Source organism: Neomonachus schauinslandi, chromosome 2, assembly GCF_002201575.2.
Source record: "Neomonachus schauinslandi chromosome 2, ASM220157v2, whole genome shotgun sequence".
NCBI classification, from domain to species: Eukaryota; Metazoa; Chordata; class Mammalia; order Carnivora; family Phocidae; genus Neomonachus; species Neomonachus schauinslandi.
The window spans coordinates 203,256,678-203,273,711 of record NC_058404.1 but is presented as its reverse complement, the minus strand read 5'-3'; the positions used below and the strand labels follow the sequence as shown (position 1 = coordinate 203,273,711).

The 17,034-nt window shown below is 63.5% G+C and overlaps 1 protein-coding gene across 4 annotated transcripts in view; it reads right to left on the bottom strand.

Annotated features, from left to right (window-relative positions):
• The window catches only part of CTBP1 (C-terminal binding protein 1), a 372,880-nt gene that overhangs the window by 10,368 nt on the left and 345,478 nt on the right, over positions 1-17,034 (bottom strand). For all 4 annotated transcript variants that reach the window (XM_021677733.1, XM_021677732.2, XM_021677730.1 and 1 more), the window contains exons 2-3: positions 6,976-7,171; positions 5,183-5,337 (exon numbers count right to left, since the gene is read on the bottom strand). In XM_021677733.1, the coding sequence (XP_021533408.1) occupies positions 5,183-5,337; positions 6,976-6,982 (162 nt within the window). In that variant the 5' untranslated portion in view covers positions 6,983-7,171. The remainder of the gene's footprint in view (positions 1-5,182; positions 5,338-6,975; positions 7,172-17,034) is intronic.

Sequence of the window (17,034 nt, the reverse complement as noted above, 5' to 3'; positions counted from 1 at the left end):
ATCCCAGGAACCTCGGCTCCTGATCCCGCACTGAAGATCCCAGGAACTTCGGCTCCTGATCCTGCACTGAAGATCCCAGGAATCTCAGGCCCAGTTCCTGCACTGAAGATCCCAGGAACCTCAGCTCCAGTTCCTGCACTGAAGATCCCAGGAATCTCAGTCCTGGACTCCCGGGAGAACATCAAGGCTGCACAGGCATGGACTCCTGGTACCTTGACTGAACCTGGTGTGGGTGGGGTGAGGACCCACGTGTGACAGCTGGGTAGCAGTGAGTGCTCACAGGGCAGAGCGCATGGGGAGGCCGGCTAGGAGGTGGATGCAGTGAGGGCCTGGGATGGAGGAGAGAAAACAGACCTTGGCTGACCATACCACAGGAGGAGCCCTCTGGCCACCCTGTGCCGAGCTGCATGGACTGGAGGAGGGTGGCCACAGCAGTGGGGGGCGAGTGCACAGACTCGTCGGTGCCCACTGTGGGCAGACAGCCATGCAGTGGGAACAGAGAGAAAGACGCATCCAAGCCAGCACTAGGAGGAGCGGCCCTGGACTCGGGGAAGCTCCAGAGGTGAGCCTGAGTCTCCAGCCTCGGCAGCTGGACGCATGCAGGCCTCCTCCCGAGATGCCCATGCAGAGGAGGCTCAGCTGTGGACAGGCGCGGAGGAGGATGCTCAAAGCAAAGGCCGGTGGAGTGTGCAGATGGCAACCTTCTTTTCATCTTGAGAGCTGACCCACGGCAGTAAACAATCTCCAAATCATGGCTTTAACCACCCCGCGCTACATCCCAACCCAGACGACCCATAACTTGTCTGGACGCTCCCTACTGCTGGGGCGCTCGGGCGGCCTCCACTGCCAGCCGAGCCGTGGTAAAATCCCGCGGCTTCCTTGAGATGAGTCCTTAGGGTGGAGACTAGCAGGCCCATGGGAGAACCCGCTGTGGGGCTCCGGGAAGTGCCGCTCGCTGCACCCTGGCGGTGGGACTACCCACCAGCACCGACTGTGCAACACTGGGCAGTCCAGGGTTTAAAACGCAATGTGTGATGGACGCAGACTGACATCTACTGTTTTTACCTTAACTTGCATTTCTGAGGGTGACTTGCCCACATACGTGTCTTGGTAAGTTATTTTTTCATGTCCTAACCTTTTTCTCCTGAGCGTATTTTTAATTACGTGGTACCCAGTGAAGCATTCTCAGAACAGGGACTGCAACCTGCTCCGTGGCTGTCTACCCCTGACCCTGGGCCAGGGAGGCCCCGCTCAGCTGCAGGTTGGAAGCCCACTGCACTGGCAGCTCTGTCCAGAGGGACGCAGGCCTGGGCCACTGCACTGCTCCATCCAGCCCCTAGGTCCACTCTCCTTGCAGCTTCCTCACGTTCCCTGTCATGACTGCAAAGTGGCTGGGATACCCCCAGGTATCACACAGACCTCCCGGGGACGAAGTTGGCAGGAATCCCCAGGGCCCAGTCTGTCTCCGTAAGCTGGAAACCAGCAGATGTCCATTCACATACCCCTCCACCAGCTGTGTGACCAGGCTTGTGACCTGTGTCCTTAACCCTGAAACGGGGTCCCATGGGGCCCACCTTGCAGAATGAACTCAGAGCGCAGGCCCCGGGTGCTCCCAGTGGCAGCAGGGCCGGAGGGGAACTCACCAGGCAGCACGTACAGGGCGGCCGGGTCTGGCTGGCCAGAAGGATGCCTGCTGGTGGGCCCTGGCCAGGACCCACCACACCGTCCCAGAGGTGGGGGCTGCGCTCGCATCCTGCACACACAGAGATGCACGATTCACAAGCGTTCTGTGACTTCTGTGGATTTTACTTACTCTCTGGGTCATTCTGTGCGGCTTCAGCTCAGAAAAGCGTTGGCACGGTGCCTCCAACACACTGCCCGTGGTTCCAGATGCTTCCCTGTGACAGACAGCTGCGCGCAGGCCCAGAGAACACTGCATCCTTCAGGTCTGCGCAGACGGGCCGAGGCACCAACAAAGCCAGCCCGGCCACGCCCCCCACGGAGCAGGGGTGGCGCCTCGCGCCTCCTGGTGCAGCCACGTGTGGCGGGAGCCCCTGCTTCCCGGTGGCCGCTCTGTCTTCACGCAAACACCCCCTCCGTCACCCACCTTCTGCCGGGAGCCTGAGTATCTACCACCAAATCCCTGGTTGTTGTAGGTGCTGCCAACGTCCACCCACTTCTCACGTGTTCCTTCTTTCGCCACGTGATTGTTTCTGATTGCCTCTTAATCAAACCACCTTTTCCTGTACGCGGCACCGTTTTCTGCACCACGTGCCTCAGGTAAGAAGCACATCCCCTCCAGAAGCTCCCCCAATTCATCTGCTGCGACACGTGCACACGTGTGGCCGTGCCAGGGCTCACTCCCCCATCCTCTCCCCTGCCCCAGGGCGTCTGTCCCACCCACTCACGGGCACCGACACGGCCCAACTCTCTGCCCAGAGTCGCCATGGCCCTCCTGCTGCCCTCCGCCACCCAAGGCTTGCTTCCAGGCCTGTTTCTGCACTTGCCTGGACGCTCCCCTCACTTCTCACACAGCCTGAGCACCTCCCTCCTGGGACTGGTCCCCTGCGGTCTTCCCTGGCATGTCCCCAAAGCGCCGCCTTACTGTCCCACCCCGACAGGTGTCCCGCTTTCCCAGACGTGTGCCTGGGGGACCCCCTGCTCCAGGCCAGCTGACAGCACCCTCCCACCCCACGGGGCCCTTTCTCATGAGTGCCCCTTCCTTTCCAGCTGTCGGTCTTCAAAGAGCTTTCCAGGAGAGTAACAGAAAACGCCCCTGTTCCTGCGGTTCGGTCGGATATGCAGCGCTGGGCTGAAAGCTGTTTTCCCCAGAAGCTTTGAAGCACCCGGCCTGGGGCTGGTCTGATTCTTGTCTCTTTGCAGGTGACACTGGGAGAATCTGCTCCTTGAGCAGCAGAGCATCCTGTGCCCCCGACACTCGTCCCGGGTTCACACTGGGAGAGCTAGTCTCCACTGAGCTCTGAAGGTTTCTTCATCACCTTGTGCTGAGAACGGCACGGTCCCTACTCTGGAACACTCAGCATCTGCCGTACAGCTAGTTACGAGGAGGCAGAAATCCCTGATCCACAGGGATGCGTCGTTTCCCTCTAAGCCGAGGTAGGCAGACAGGTGGTCCGGGGCCCTGGGTTAGCACCACAGTCAGCAGGGGCCAGGGCTCCCGTCCTGTGGCTCGGCCATTCCCAAGCACGGTTCCCCTTATGCTCCAGGTGGCTGCGCGGGCTCCAGCCATCACGTTTGGTTTCCAGGCAGCAGAGAGAAGGCGGCTCTCTGCACACAAGCTTCGTTGGCTCTTCCTGGTTGGACCGTCACTTGTCCACACCAGCAGCAAGGCTTGGGAAAGGAAGCGCGTTTCCCCTGGGACATGGGCTACCCCTGAGGCCTGCGGCTGCAAGTCACACCAGGCATGGGTTCCTGGGTCTGCGCGGCTCTCCTTGAGCCTCCTCGCTCCCATCTTTCTCCCAGGCTCCCCGTGACTGTGTCTTCCAAGCTTCCTATTAAAATTTAAATTTTCACGTGCATGTTTAATTTCCAAGAGCGCCTTCCCGTGCCACTGGCCGCACGAGGTGCTCCTTCGGGTCCCGCGAGGGCTCCAACTGGCCGGCCCTAACGCTCTCTCCTCTCCAGAGCGTCGCCCGCAGGGTGGCTCTTCTACGCATTCACCCGCTCTCCCGACAGGCAGGCCACGGCTTCCCGTGGAGGCACGAGGGGCGCCGTCTGTGCGCTGGCTCGGGTGAGTCGCCAGCACGCTGAGTGTCCCCGCCCTTGCCGGCGGTCTGACTTGTTGCTCTGGGCTGTACGTGAACTGGAGATCATTTTGTAAGTTACAATCTTAAAGGAAAACATCCGTTTTGTCTTAGTTTCCAGATTTATTGACAGAACTTGTTTCAATATTGCTCATGATTTTTAAACATCTCTATCTGTAGATCTCTTTCATTCCCTATAGTTTATTTTTTAAAATTTTTTTTAAAAAAGTTTGAAACTGTTTAAAATGCACAGAAAGTTGCCAAGAGCCGCCCCCCACCCCTGCACATGCGCGTGTGCGCAGGAGAGTGGCTCTAGCCCGAGTTAGTTGGAGCAGCCCCTCACCACCCGCTTCCCCGCCTCCATCCTGTGACCCTGCTCCGAGTCGAGCAGAAGCGCACAGCACCGTGCCCCCAAGCGCCGGCCACCTGCTGCACACGCTCCTTTCCATGGCCCAGGAGACTCTGGGCACCCCGCGCTGCCGAAGGCCGCTGGGCTCTTCCTGCTTCCGGGGAGCAGGGCCGCGGCTGCGGCCACACTCAAGGGCAGGACTCAGCGTACACTGGGCTTCGCCGCTCTGGGATAAACACCAGCTGCGTCGCGACGCATGCCTCCTCCAGGGGGACCGCCGTCCGCCGGCCTGCGGCACCTCGTCCTGTTGTTCCTGCAGCCCTCCCCACCGACCCCACGGGTCCTGAGGTTTCAGTCAGTGGCACCGGACCCTCGGCGGCAGCCCCTCACCCCCGCCCTCCTGGCCCATCCCTTCCCGTGGCGTGGGGGCCCTCTGGGTCTTCTAGACTTTCACCAAAGCTGCTCCCATGGTCATCAGCTCCTCGTGAGGCCGCGAGCTCAGTCTCCTCTCTCTGCCCGTGTCCTCAGATCCCGCGATGGACGCGCAACAGGAAATGAGTGCTGGGATGACCTGAGGCTCTGTCGACGGGACCTCCCCCTACAGAGGACTGTCCGTTGCTCCCGCGGGGTGCCCGCCGCACAGCGGAATCCCCGTTCAAGGCTTGACGCGGTCGTTAACAGGCTGGAAGGCGGGCAGCGTGAGGATGCGGCTGCGTCCGCCGTCCTGTCGCCAGGACCCAGACCCAGGGATGGTCAGTTCCGCTTCCAGAACAGCAGACACCCAGGCCTACGTGCTTGACCGCCAGCCCGGATGGCCTGGGTGACCAACGTGGGACCAGGACAGTGCAGCTCATCGGCCCCACTGCGCTTGGCCACATCCACGGCCCCAGGCTCCACGTTCCAGGAACACTTGGTTACAACACAGTGGCTCAAGCAGCCACAAAAGTAGCCCTAGGTCCACGTCCGGCAGGGGGTGACAGTGGCCACAGGTCTGGGTGGCACGGGAGCAGCAGACACACACCTGAGACCCGCCTGCCCTCCCCGCTCCCTCAAGCACCCCCACAGTCACCTTCTCGTGGATCTCCTGCGTGGACTGCGCATCACAGAAGGCCACTGTGGCCACGTCCTTCAGGATGGGCATCTCCACCGTGCAGTCCCGGCCGTCGAGCAGCGCCACCAGGGGCCGGGGATGCATGGGCCCATTCATGATCGGGGGTCGGACGCCTGCAGAGAGAGGAGCAGACGCTCAGCCCCAGCGGAGAGCTCGCGACCCCCGCGGCCCACCACCACCCACGGCCCGACACATCCCAGGTGTTCACACGTCTGGATTTCATCAAACCTGAGTAAAAACATCTCTGCGAAGAGCGAGCCAGTGTCTGCTACAGCCCACCGAACCCGCCGGCCGGCACCGCCCCCACAGGACTCAGGGCCCAGACATGCATGGAGGCGCCGTGGCAGCCCCGCCAGGGTCTTCACCATTCTGACCGTGGAACACGCAGACAGTCACGTCACCGGCTTCACAACAACACCCACCGTTCCTTTTCTGCCTATGGCTGCAGTGTGGCCACCCAGAAACCCTGACAGGACCATCCCCCCGTGCCCAACAGCATCTCACTTGTAGGTTTAAGGGAAGAAACGGAGCAGAGGTGGGGAAGGGTTAAAACACCGAACACAGCCGGGACAAGAAGATTAAGATCTGTTAAAAGCTCCTTCTGTATGGGAGGTGACCACGCCTCATCCGGGGCCAAGCGGACACACAAGGGCCGCCCAGGTGACAGGAGTGGTAGCTGCCGAGCCGCCCGTGGCCCCGTCCACGCCGCCCAGACCCACGGCCCACAAAGACCCGCCCTGCCCAGCACGTGGGCAGCACTGCAGCGCAGGATGAGAACCGGGGGCGGGGACGACTGGCTGCCCGTGGCCCAGAGCCCAGTAGGCAGCCACGCCCGGGGGCGCATGGCTCACCCACCGCCACGTGAGTGCACAGACCCGGCAGCCCCAGCCGGCAGCTCGGTGCGGGGTCTGCGAGGCCAGAACCCCTTCTTAGTCGCTCCCCTCGCTCCCTGGCGTGTTTCCCACCTGGCGGGGCGATGGGTGACCCTCGGCCGGGCAGACACGCACTGTCTCCAGAGAGCATGGAGCTGTGCCCTCATGCAGACAGCGCCACCCGTCTCTCCAGCTGTACTTGGGGAATGGCGATGTTTCATGTAGAACTGTTAGTTACTGGCACAGAACGGGCTTATCGTCGCTATGTTCATGTGAACTGGAAAATGCCTACTTTCAGCATCCCTCGGCTTTAGTTTCTAAAAAACACGGACCGATGTAACGCATGTGAGGGGAGCCCTCAGCCCTCGGCAGCTTCCAAGGCTGGGAGGCAGGCTGCAGAGTGCGGGCTGGAGCTGCCGCCGGGCGCGAGGGCACGTCCTGCGAGAGCACGCGTGACCCGGTGAGCAGCACACGAGAAGATGCAGCGCCAGGACACCCCCGCCCCGCGCCCCAGGGAGGCACCGGCCTCCTGACCACGCGGCTGGCACCGGAACAGGCCTCGGGTTTCCATGGTAACACCCCAGCCCAGCACTGAGTTCACGGGAGGACGACCAGAACAGACCCAGCATTGACCTGGGGCCTGGCCCACCTGGGGCTTCAGGCCTCCGACGGGACCCCCGAGGAAGCCCCGTGCTCTGCCGCCTGAGGGGACTGTCGCCACTCTGACCCGCCGCACACGCTGTGGGAAGCCCGGGAGTCTGCCGGCCCCTTCCCGGCGCTCGGGCCGCCCTGCACTGAACGGACAGGACCACCGTGCCCATGCTCGGCCACGCGGGGACCAGCTGCGAGCCGCTGCGAACTCCAGGAGCCCCTACCAACCTGACATTTCTTAATATGGGCTCGGCTTCCACGACCATGAATTCGACTTTTCAAAGCGTTTTATCTTCAGAATCCCCAGGCAGAACCGCGTCCTGTCACTGGATCCTCATCCCACGTCTTTAATTGTCTCGAACCAAAGCTCTTAGGCTCCTGATCCTCGGCGACCACTGAAGCCTGCGCCGGGGTCAAAGTCTGACTAAAAATTAAACACAAGAGACACGTTAAAATACCATCCAGGGCCAACTAGAACTCAAAGATGCCAGAAGGTCCACAAAGGTGAAGCTTCTCAGTGCATCTCTGACCCAAGCCTGCAGCTGCCAGGCTGGGACCTGCCCGCAAGGAGGGGCCGCGCCCGGCGTAGGAGCGGACCGTGGGCACGGCTGGGATGCAGGTGCAGCGAGAGGCTTCCTCTGAAGGGCCGGCCCCAATGTCTCCTCCAGGTTCTCGGGAACCCCACCCCACGTGCCACCAGTGTCCACGCACTGCGAGTGTGGGTCTCTGGTCTGTGGCCAGCTCGCTTTGCAAGCTTCTAGCTCACGCTGCCGACAGCCTGCCAGGCCTGTGACTGCACAGGGAGAGGCCACTTCGGATGAGGCCACCTGGAGGGGGACCGGGGGATGCAGACTGGGACACAGTGCCCCCCAGGGACAGGCACTCGACTCAGGCACAGCTCCCCTGACGAGACATGGAGAACAGCACGCATGTGGGTCACACACCCGTCAGGGACAGGCTGAGGAGGTTTCAGGAGTGCTCCGGACCCACCCGAGCACCTGACCCCTGCTCTCAGCATGAGAACACGGCACTGGGGCTGGCCCCCGAGGCGTAGCCAGGCATCACACCGACTGAGACCCAGAGTGCCATCGGCGTGCACCTTGGGAGGCCCCACACAGAGCAGGAGTGCCACGAGGGTGGGAGGCTGCATGGATGTGGGGGCTGGATGCAACCCCCCCCACTGCTGGCCACAGGGACACCGGATAGACGAGCACCAGCAGGGATGGGCCTGCAGCCCACAGAACCTGTGCAGTCCCCTGCTGCAACCACCCCATCCACACCAAGGGCGGGCAATCTGCTGTCCTGACCTGCAAGCCTGGGCCGGGTCGGACGGCCACGCTCACCTTTGGCTTCTGCAGGCGTGATTTCTGACTGATCTCCTCTGTCCCCGCCCGAGTGTGGATGTGCTTTATGACCCAAACCTCGGGTGGTGCAGTCCTCTGCTGATTGGGCTCAACCACGAAGGAACCAGACTGGCCCATGGAGAAGCCACGGCCAGGCCAGCCATGTGCAGCCTGCAGCAACCCCAGGACGTGCGGTGGCAGGAGGGCAGCTGTGCATGCTGGGACCTCAGGCCCATGCTGGGGACGGTCTGCTTCTCCCGATTCCCTCTGAGCGTTTCAAGCCCCCACACTGACCCCTCAGGACCAGCTCCCAGCTGGCTGAGAACACCAGCTCTCTGCCAAGAAGAGGATGGCTCACAGGCCTTTGTCCCCATGATGGGCTCCACACTGGGCCCCCTGGTCCGCGGGCGCTGAAGCCACACCGTGGGAGGAAGCCAGAGGCCTGGCAGGTGGCCCGGGGTTTGCACAGAGCCGTGGCTCCTCCTCAGTTCTGTGAGGCCGCGTGCCCTGAGGCCCTTCCCCCGGCCGGGCCAGACCGCCCATGCCAGGATCCTGCTCCCCACCCCGACACAGCTCGCCGTAGCTGGGTGACGGCCAGTGACCGCCGGCCAGCTTGGGCCTGGCCAAACTGGCACCGTCCTGTGCTGCTGGGGGCTGAGCTGCCCCTTCCGTGGGAGGTGGGACCCTCTCTCAGCGGAGGGCACCAGAGCCCCCTCTCCCTGTCGATCCAGTCATAGCTAAGAGTCCTTCACGGGGCAGGTGGGCGGCGGCTGGTGGGCCCCAGGCAGGGGACCGTGACACGCTCTGCCCAGGTCAGACCCACCCGTCCCCCGCCAGGCCCACCCCAGTGCTGCTGTGAGGTCAAGCCCGGTGGCAGAAGGGGCTCGAGGCCCAAAGGGCCCGAACTCTCCTGATACACGGCTCAAGAAAATACAAAACGTGGGAAATTGCAAACGATGGACCCACCTCTGATTTAACTTTGTTCCATAAAGAACATACCCGATAAGTCATGAAATAAGAAATGTCACTCACACCTCATAAAGCGGGAGGGGGCTACTCTGTGACAGGTTGAGGCCCCAGAGAACCTGCAGGGACCCTCGCTGACTGTCCGGCCCGGCCTCTACAGGAGCAGGACGCAGTGGTGCGCAAGGCCCAGACAGTCAGAGGCCCAGCTGTGCCGGCCGGAGCTCTCCCCGCCCTGAGGCAAGGCTCACCCTCTACCTCGACCTTCCCAAAGTGAGCATGGAGTCAGCAACAGGCGTGAGGTGTCTGGGCCCTGGCAGCAAGCTGGCCGCCAAGGACGCAGGCCTCCCCACGGACGCAGGCCACCCCAAGGATACAAGCCACCCAAGGACGCAGACCACCCCACGGACGCGGGCCGCCCCAAGGACGCGGGCTTCCCCAAGGAGGCAGGCCTCAGGTCAGGTGTCAACCAGCAGCAGCTGAATAAAGCCCTCGGGGCTGGCTGGCCCGGCATCCTCGGGGCTTCCTGCACCTGCCCAGTGGCAGCACCGGAGGTTGGACCTCATGGGAATCCCGCGCGGCTGGGTGCCTACAGACGGCGAGGGAGGGAGGGTGGGCCCCAGCTGCTGGTGGACTCGCACCCCATGGCTGTGGCCAGGCACAGGCGGGATGGAGCGCCACAGAACCCCAAGACCTGCAACCCAAATCGAGTTAATCCCGCCACGTCTCCCTGCCCCTCTACTTTCCACTGGTGGCCCACACTTACTCCAACCACAGCCGCAGAAGAGCAGCGGCATCCTGCCGGGCAAGACCACAGTGGTCACCTCCACGGAGCCGAGGGCGGTCAGCCTGTCTGCCCTCCCGCCTGGAGGGCCCCACGGGATCACACTCAGCGTGTGCAAGGGACGGGGAGTTAGGAAGGGGTCACGCCAACCAGCGGTCGCAAGGCTTTCTTCAGTGTTCTTCCTAAAGCCCAGAGAAGGAAGCACCAGGCATGCCTGAAAGCAACCAGAGTCCCCAGCCGGGTCCTCCGTGCTCAGGGTGGCCGTCGGCAGACGGCACAGGCTGGTGGTGTGTGTGTGGGAGGCGGCCTTCTTATCTGCACACTCACTCCACACCAAGGGCCCGGGGCTGTGTGAGCCCCAGTAAGGAGAGCCAGACCCCCCTCGGGCACACGGAGCATCTCACCCTGTGCTCTACCATGCCCCCGGCTCACCCTTTCTGTGAAAATGATTTCGAAAGGAAGCTTTGCTTTGCCATCAGCTGACCTAGGTTCAGAAGCCCGTGAGCAGCCTGAAGGGGCCAGGGTGCGTCTCGGCCCCCTTACTAGGGGCAGTGAGGCGTGTCCCACCCAGGGGAGCGCCGGCAGGCGTGGGGCTCAAAGGCCAGACTGGGTCAGGCTGAGGGTCCCTGGGCCCGGCGGGCAGACGCATGGTGACTTCAGGCCCCAGCTGCACGCAGGCAAAGGTGAGCCTGGCCCCGGCCCGTCCTGGCCCCGGGGCCCCATGGACAGCACGACGGCATCTACCGGGGCCAGGGAGGCTGAGCCAAGCCCAGCAGCAGTGAGCACCACGGGACTCTGCCGCCCGACTGTGCTTGGGAGAATGAGACCGAGTGACCGCAAGGAGCTTCCAGGCTGGTGTTGGGGGACGTCCACGGTGCGATAACCCACCAAACTCGGCCTCGTTCCTGGAACGTGCCCCACGGAAGCCCCGCCAGGTGATCTCACTGCCCAGAATGACCACGGAGAGCCCCACGGACACAGGCAAAGGACGACGGGAACACAGGGGTGGCTGCTACACAGACGCGGAAACGGAGGTGGTGAGGACAGGGCTGGGGATCGGGGGCCGTAGGGCCACCAGGCCACGTGTACTGCTGCATGTCCTCTGGTCACCGCTGCCCAACTGCGTCTGATATTTTCACCGAAAGCATCTTTTCTCAAGCATTTGCCCTGTGTGCCTAATTATCCGTAAGACAGTTTTGCCACAAAAAAAAAAATCACAAAAACTACATGACGTTCATTAAAAAGAACGTGAAAAACACAAAAAACGGACAGCAAAATTGAAAAGACGTTACTGCAAAACGTACACTATCTGAACGCATTTAAACGGCGGAGGCAGGTTCGGCTGGTCCCGGCACACGGCCGGCTGCCTTCTGCCCACCCCCCCAGGCGCTGGGCCCCCACACTGCTGTCCCAGGTCCTGCCGGGAGCATGGCCGCGGCGGCTCAGACTGCACCGCGGGGAGACCATCAGGAGAGCCACGCGTTACGTAATGTCCAAGGGGCACTCTGCCTCCTCAGAGAAACCAACCCAAACTGTCACCCAGCCAAGGAAACCGATGTGCTGTCTCCAGTTATTTTCTACTCTTTTAGAACAGACGCCTCGGGGACACTTAGTGATGTGGTACAGATGCTTCTGACGAAACCACCCAGGACTGCCCCAAGCTCCCCAAACACGCAGGCCGGGGCTTCCGCTCACCTTCCGCCCTCAGGGGAGTGGCCCCACATTTACAAAGGGAAGCTGAAGGGCGGACCCCGGGGAGGTGCAGGACCCTCTCCTACACACCCCGTGAGCCTGTGTCCCTCCGCCCCACTCCATGTCCCCCCAGTGCCCATCCCACAATGACCGGCACAAGGCTCCTGGGAGCCACCTGCTCCGAAACAGCAGGTACGAGAGCCCCTCGGCCAGGGACAGGGCCTGAGTATCAGGGGTGGGGCTCAGAAGCTGGCCGGGGGTCTGGGAGGGTGGGACATGGGCTGGGCACCTCCCACGGGCTGCAGGCTGCCGCTGCCCCTGCCCTTCCTGCTACTCAACACTCCCAGGCTCCCTTGGCTTCCTCCCTGGCCACCTCCTGCCCTACTCTGATGTCCCACTCCGGACAGACATGTGGGCTGCTTACAGCCTCACCAGAAGAGGGGCTTGTGGGCACCCCCCCGCACCTGGCAGGCGCCGGGCACGCACGGCTGTGGCACCCCGCGAGCACGCGGGGAGCGGGCGAATTCTGACAAGCACCTCGACACAGCTCGCGCTTTATTCCGCGTACGGTGAGCTGTGCACTGTGCAGCGGTGGCCCTGGGGGGCTGGGGGCCCACAGTGGGAGGTGACCAAGGCACACACCTGCATCCCCGCCACTCAGCGGGGGGGGGGGGGGGACGCGGCGGTCAGCACGGCTAGTGATGCAGGAGGCCCTCACCGGGAGCTGGGGGTGCGGGCGGCGGCAGGACCCACTGGGCTGCAGGAGACGCCCCGCTGCTAGACCCCCGCACAAGGGCATGAGGAACGCCAGCACAGGCTGCTGTCCCAAACGTGCGCACAGAATTCCAGGTCGGACAGGCGGGTGCTGGTCAGGCAGCAGCAGGAGGGGGCGGCGGGACCTGGGCTGTGCCGCCCCGCATGGGGAGCTGCCTGCAGGGACACAGACACACGCGAGGCTGCCTTCATCATCTTCCTGTGAGCCTAAAGCTGGCCAGAAAGTTCACTTTAAAGGCAATGGGGCAAGGGAAGGGGCCGGGGCCCCCAGGGCCCCACCCACGGGTGTCTGGGCGGAGCTCTCCTACGCCCAGCCCCACCCAGCCGACCACAAGGCCGTCCTCCTGCTCTACCCCACCCCAGCCCCAGGAGGGATCAGGGTGCAGGCGGCACACTCTGGGGACACCCTGGGGACACCCAAGGCGCCCAGCCCTCCCCAGACGCTCCCTGGCACCAGCAGGAACCCCAGGCGGCGGTGCCCGAGACCCAGCCACGCCTGACCTCAGCATCCCGCGTCCCTGGCTGGTCACGCCTCCCCTTGCAACTCTGACAAGCGTCCCACACTCAACACCAAGAATTCACCCCAAAGTGCTCCCTACTGCTCGGGCCCCAGGCTCCAAAGCCATGGCCCGGGTCTCCTGAACACCAGAGCAGCCCCCCAGTCCTATGCGCTCCCACCAGGACAGCACGCCCCTCCCCGCCACCGTCAGAGGCTTCAGAAACAAGACCCAGAGACTGTCACAGCCTGAAGACCCTCAGCATAAACGCGAAGTCCACAGCACGGCCCCTACCAGCCTTCCCCTCCGCCTGCGAGAAACCACCTTCTGCCACAACAGGCTCCCCACAGGCTCCTGGTGCTTCGGGCTTACCACGGTCGCATCCCCCGGTAAGGGGCTCCTCACCGCCCCCACCGGCCCACCACATCCTCCTGTGGCTCGGCGCCCGGCACGGCCAGCTGGGGGCAGGGGGGCATCACTCTGCTATGGTCTGGAGGCGCCAGGACCGGCTGCCCAGGGCAGGGTCTGCTGGGCGAGGGCCTCGGCCGGGCGGGAGCTGAGCCTGCACAGAGCAGGCCAGGCGCCCCGTTGGGCGATGCGGAGCTGCTGGGCACAGGGGGCACGTCCCCCGGCAGCGGCTCGCACCGCGCTGTCCCCTTAACTCATCGTCAACCAGAAAGGCGCTCGCTCCCCCACACGTGGCTAAGACTGCTGCAAAGGCGTGTTCCTGTCACCGAGACTCCCACATGCTCCTCTCCCGCGCTGTTACGTGTGCACACGTGTCCTGCCTCGTGACGCTTCAGAATCCCACGCACAAGAACCTGGGGCTGAAGAACGTCACCTTCCTGCCCTTCTGCATGTGACACTCAACAGCTGCTGTGGGGAGACCCCAGGCGGGGACACGTCCTCCGAGGCCGGGCCTCACCGCACCACACGGACGTCACGGACCCGGGACAACCAGTCAGACAGGCGGCCTGACAAGGGTGCCGGGCACCGCGCGGGCCTCCCGAGAGGCCAGAGTCCACACCTGGGAGGGTCCAGAAAGCGGCCCCTGCCCCCACCCGCACTAGGATTTCTTCTCAACAGTCCCAAGTTCCAGTCCTACCAGGGGGTCACCATCCTCCCAGCCACAGTCTAGGGCCAGGCTACAGGGCTGGCAGGGACATAAGGACCCCCCCCTCCGAGGGTGACACAGGCAGAAACAATTCAGCACGAAGAGCGTCCCCTTGGCACTGGCGCATGACGAGAAGTCCATGAGATCTCTGGCTGGCTTGGCAGAACATGGGTGCACCCCCTCGGGACGTCCTGGGGCTCGTCTGGGCAGACAAGTGAGGGCCCCACGCCAGTGCACGGCCCATAGGCTGCTGCACAGCTGAGCTTCTGCAGACGGTAGTGCAGTCCCGTTTGGGAACTGGCGGCAAGTGCGTCACGGACGGCCCCCCACCCCTGCAGATGGCGGTGCCGGGGCCATACACAGCCCCCCTCCCCCGGATCCTCCTTCACGCCACCAGGGCAGGGAAACCAGCAGTCTTCCAGAATGACAGCTGCCACAGGATAAAAAGCCTCATGATGCGAAGCCTTTGACTGGGTCCTCCACACCCAGGAGCCAGGCGCGGCCAGCAGCAAGCTGCGCTCCAGCTACTCGGGCCGGGCAACACCCCAAGGGCACTGGCACCGGATGCTCTGGGGGCAGGTGAGAGACTGGTGGCAGACAAAGGCCATGTCATGGGCCCAGCCCCCTGCTCATGGCCTGCTGGCCCAAAGGAGGCCCCTGCCAATCTCAGCTTCCACTGGGCTGGGGCGGCGCCGAGGCCGGACCCACCTCTGAACCCCAAGGGCCCTTCTCCTGCAGAAAGGTGCTCATCTCTACCCTGGGGTTTCCCCAGGGAACATCTGACAGCTCACCCCATGGCCAAACCTCATGTACAGATGTACAGACAAGGGGTGGCTCCAGCCTCCCAGGGCATGGGGCTTTCAGAACAGTTAGCAGGACCTCAGCAGTTCTGTGCCCCGTCCCCCACCCTGTGTGTCCTCAAGCTGAAGAGGATAGAAGAGAAACCCCAAACGCAGCCAGAAGAGGAGGATCCAGGGCTGAGACAGGTCACTCCAGCCATGAGTCCATCTCTCAGAGAGAGAGGACAGCAACCTGTCCAGGAGAACAGGCCAGAACTGCACAAACACCCCAGGGAGGCTGGATGGGACACACCTGCACACGGCAGACAGAGACGAAGCCCCAAGTGTGCATCCTTCACAAGCCCTTGTAGAGATGCCCAAACCGAACCACATGCTCAAAGATGATAATAAAACCCAAGTGAGAAGAAACCTGGAAAGCCAATGGAGCAGAGCACACGGCAGGCACCGCCGGGGACCGCAAAGAGAGGAGACAGACCAAAGCCCGGGTCCAGAGAGGACCCCCATGGCCAGCTTTGGCAAAGCCCTGAGGACAGAGAGAAGGTGAACTCCAGAGAGCACGCATGGCCAGGCTGACATCCAGGGACAGCAGGACAATGACGGTGAGCACACACAGCAGCTACGGAAAGCAATGGCCCCCACCCTGGCCCTGTCCCCCAGCTCGGCCCTGTCCCCAGCCCGGCCCTGTCCCTGGCCCCAGTCCCCAACACTTGGCAGAAGCTCACTCATGATCCCAAATGGCCTCACACTGCCATCTCCACCTTACAGGTACTGGTCAGGGCTTGGCCAGGCTACCCCAGGGATGGGCTTGGGTTTGTGCTTTGGCCCTCTTTGATCGCTCCTCCAAGAACCTTGGGGATGCCATCCCACACGAGTGGATTGTCCGCAACGACCCCAGGGTGGGTGTGCACGGCTCCAGGTGCCTCAAATGCCCATGGTGGTGGAGACCAGCCCCGCTGAGCACTCTGCTGTGTCTGTTTTTATACAAATGAAGTCGTTGCTCTTGAAGGGGGGGGTGATCCTGGAAAAGGGGAATAAAGGTGGGAAAAGGGGATATGGACATCTCCCCATTTGCAAATTGACTCTCCAGTCACCCCAAGAAGTGGGAGCTGGGTGAGAGTTTCACGTCTGTGGGTACTCGATTCAGAGTAACCGGAGGAAAGCCAATCCTGTTCCACTTCTGGATGGCACATGGTCCCCCTCTCCCCCATCCAGAAGGTTAATCTGTCCTAAACAATCATGGAGAAAATGATCACTACAAAAGGGTCTGGCTCCCGGCCAGGTTCCGGGCTTCTCCAAGATGCTGCCAGCTGAAAGGCTGTCCTCCCGGGCATGCCGAGGTGGTGCCCTCATTTCTCAGCAGACACGCAGAGGGCTGGGCAGGGCACCCAGCCAGAGAAAGATCTAGCCTCCAACTCGTAGGCTCAGGTGTGGCTGCAGCTTCTCCCTGGCGCGGGCCTCAGGGAGCCCCTGCCCCCAGGCTCCACGGCACAGCAGAGGGGAGGAGGAGGGGCAGCGGCCCGGGCCCACCCCAGGCTGGCCCCACCCCTGCCGCACCCTGGGAGGGCCCCCGTGCAAGAGGCCCCAGCCCAGGCCGCTGCAAGTGGACCAGGAACTGCAAGATGGCCCCCGATACCCGGGCTCGACGGGGGCACCAGGCACTGGCCGGCGAGCAGGCCAGCAGCCCCCCGGGAGTGTGCCCCGCCGGCCTGCTGCCCACGGCCGCACGCTGCCCTGTGGGTCTACAGCAGCCGCCAAGGGCCTGGTTTCCGACACCCTTCCCAACACGAGGGGGGCGCAGCTGCCTTGTGCGCAGAACAGGGGCCAGGGCGCCTGGCTCATGGAGGGGGCGAGGACGGGCTCAGCGAGAGCGCAGCGTGCAGGTGGCCAAGCTGGGGATGCGTGTGTCCCAGGCGGCTGCCGGGGCTGCCCTCCCCACCGGCGGAGCGTTCTCACTGTAAACATGCTGCAAACATGGGAAAGGCAGACGGCGGCGCGAGGCCGCACGAACGCGCAGAGGTGCGGGAGGCGCCCGGCGTGCACGCGGGGCTCAGAGCCCGCACGCAGCCCGCGTCCTCCCGGCACGCGCCGGACCCCAAGGCGGCTCCGCACGCCAGCGCCGAAGCCCGGGGGAGCGGGGACGCCAGCAAAAATCCCTGAGGCCCCGCGAGGCGAGCCCACGCGACCGCCAGGAGGCCGGCCCGGGCCCCGCAGGGTGCACGCGGGCCGGGAGGCAGGGGGCCGGGCCCGGGAGGGGGCCGTGGGTCCGCTGGGTCCGGACGCCGGGGCGCGCCGCGGGTGTGGCGGGGCCTGGACTGGGGTC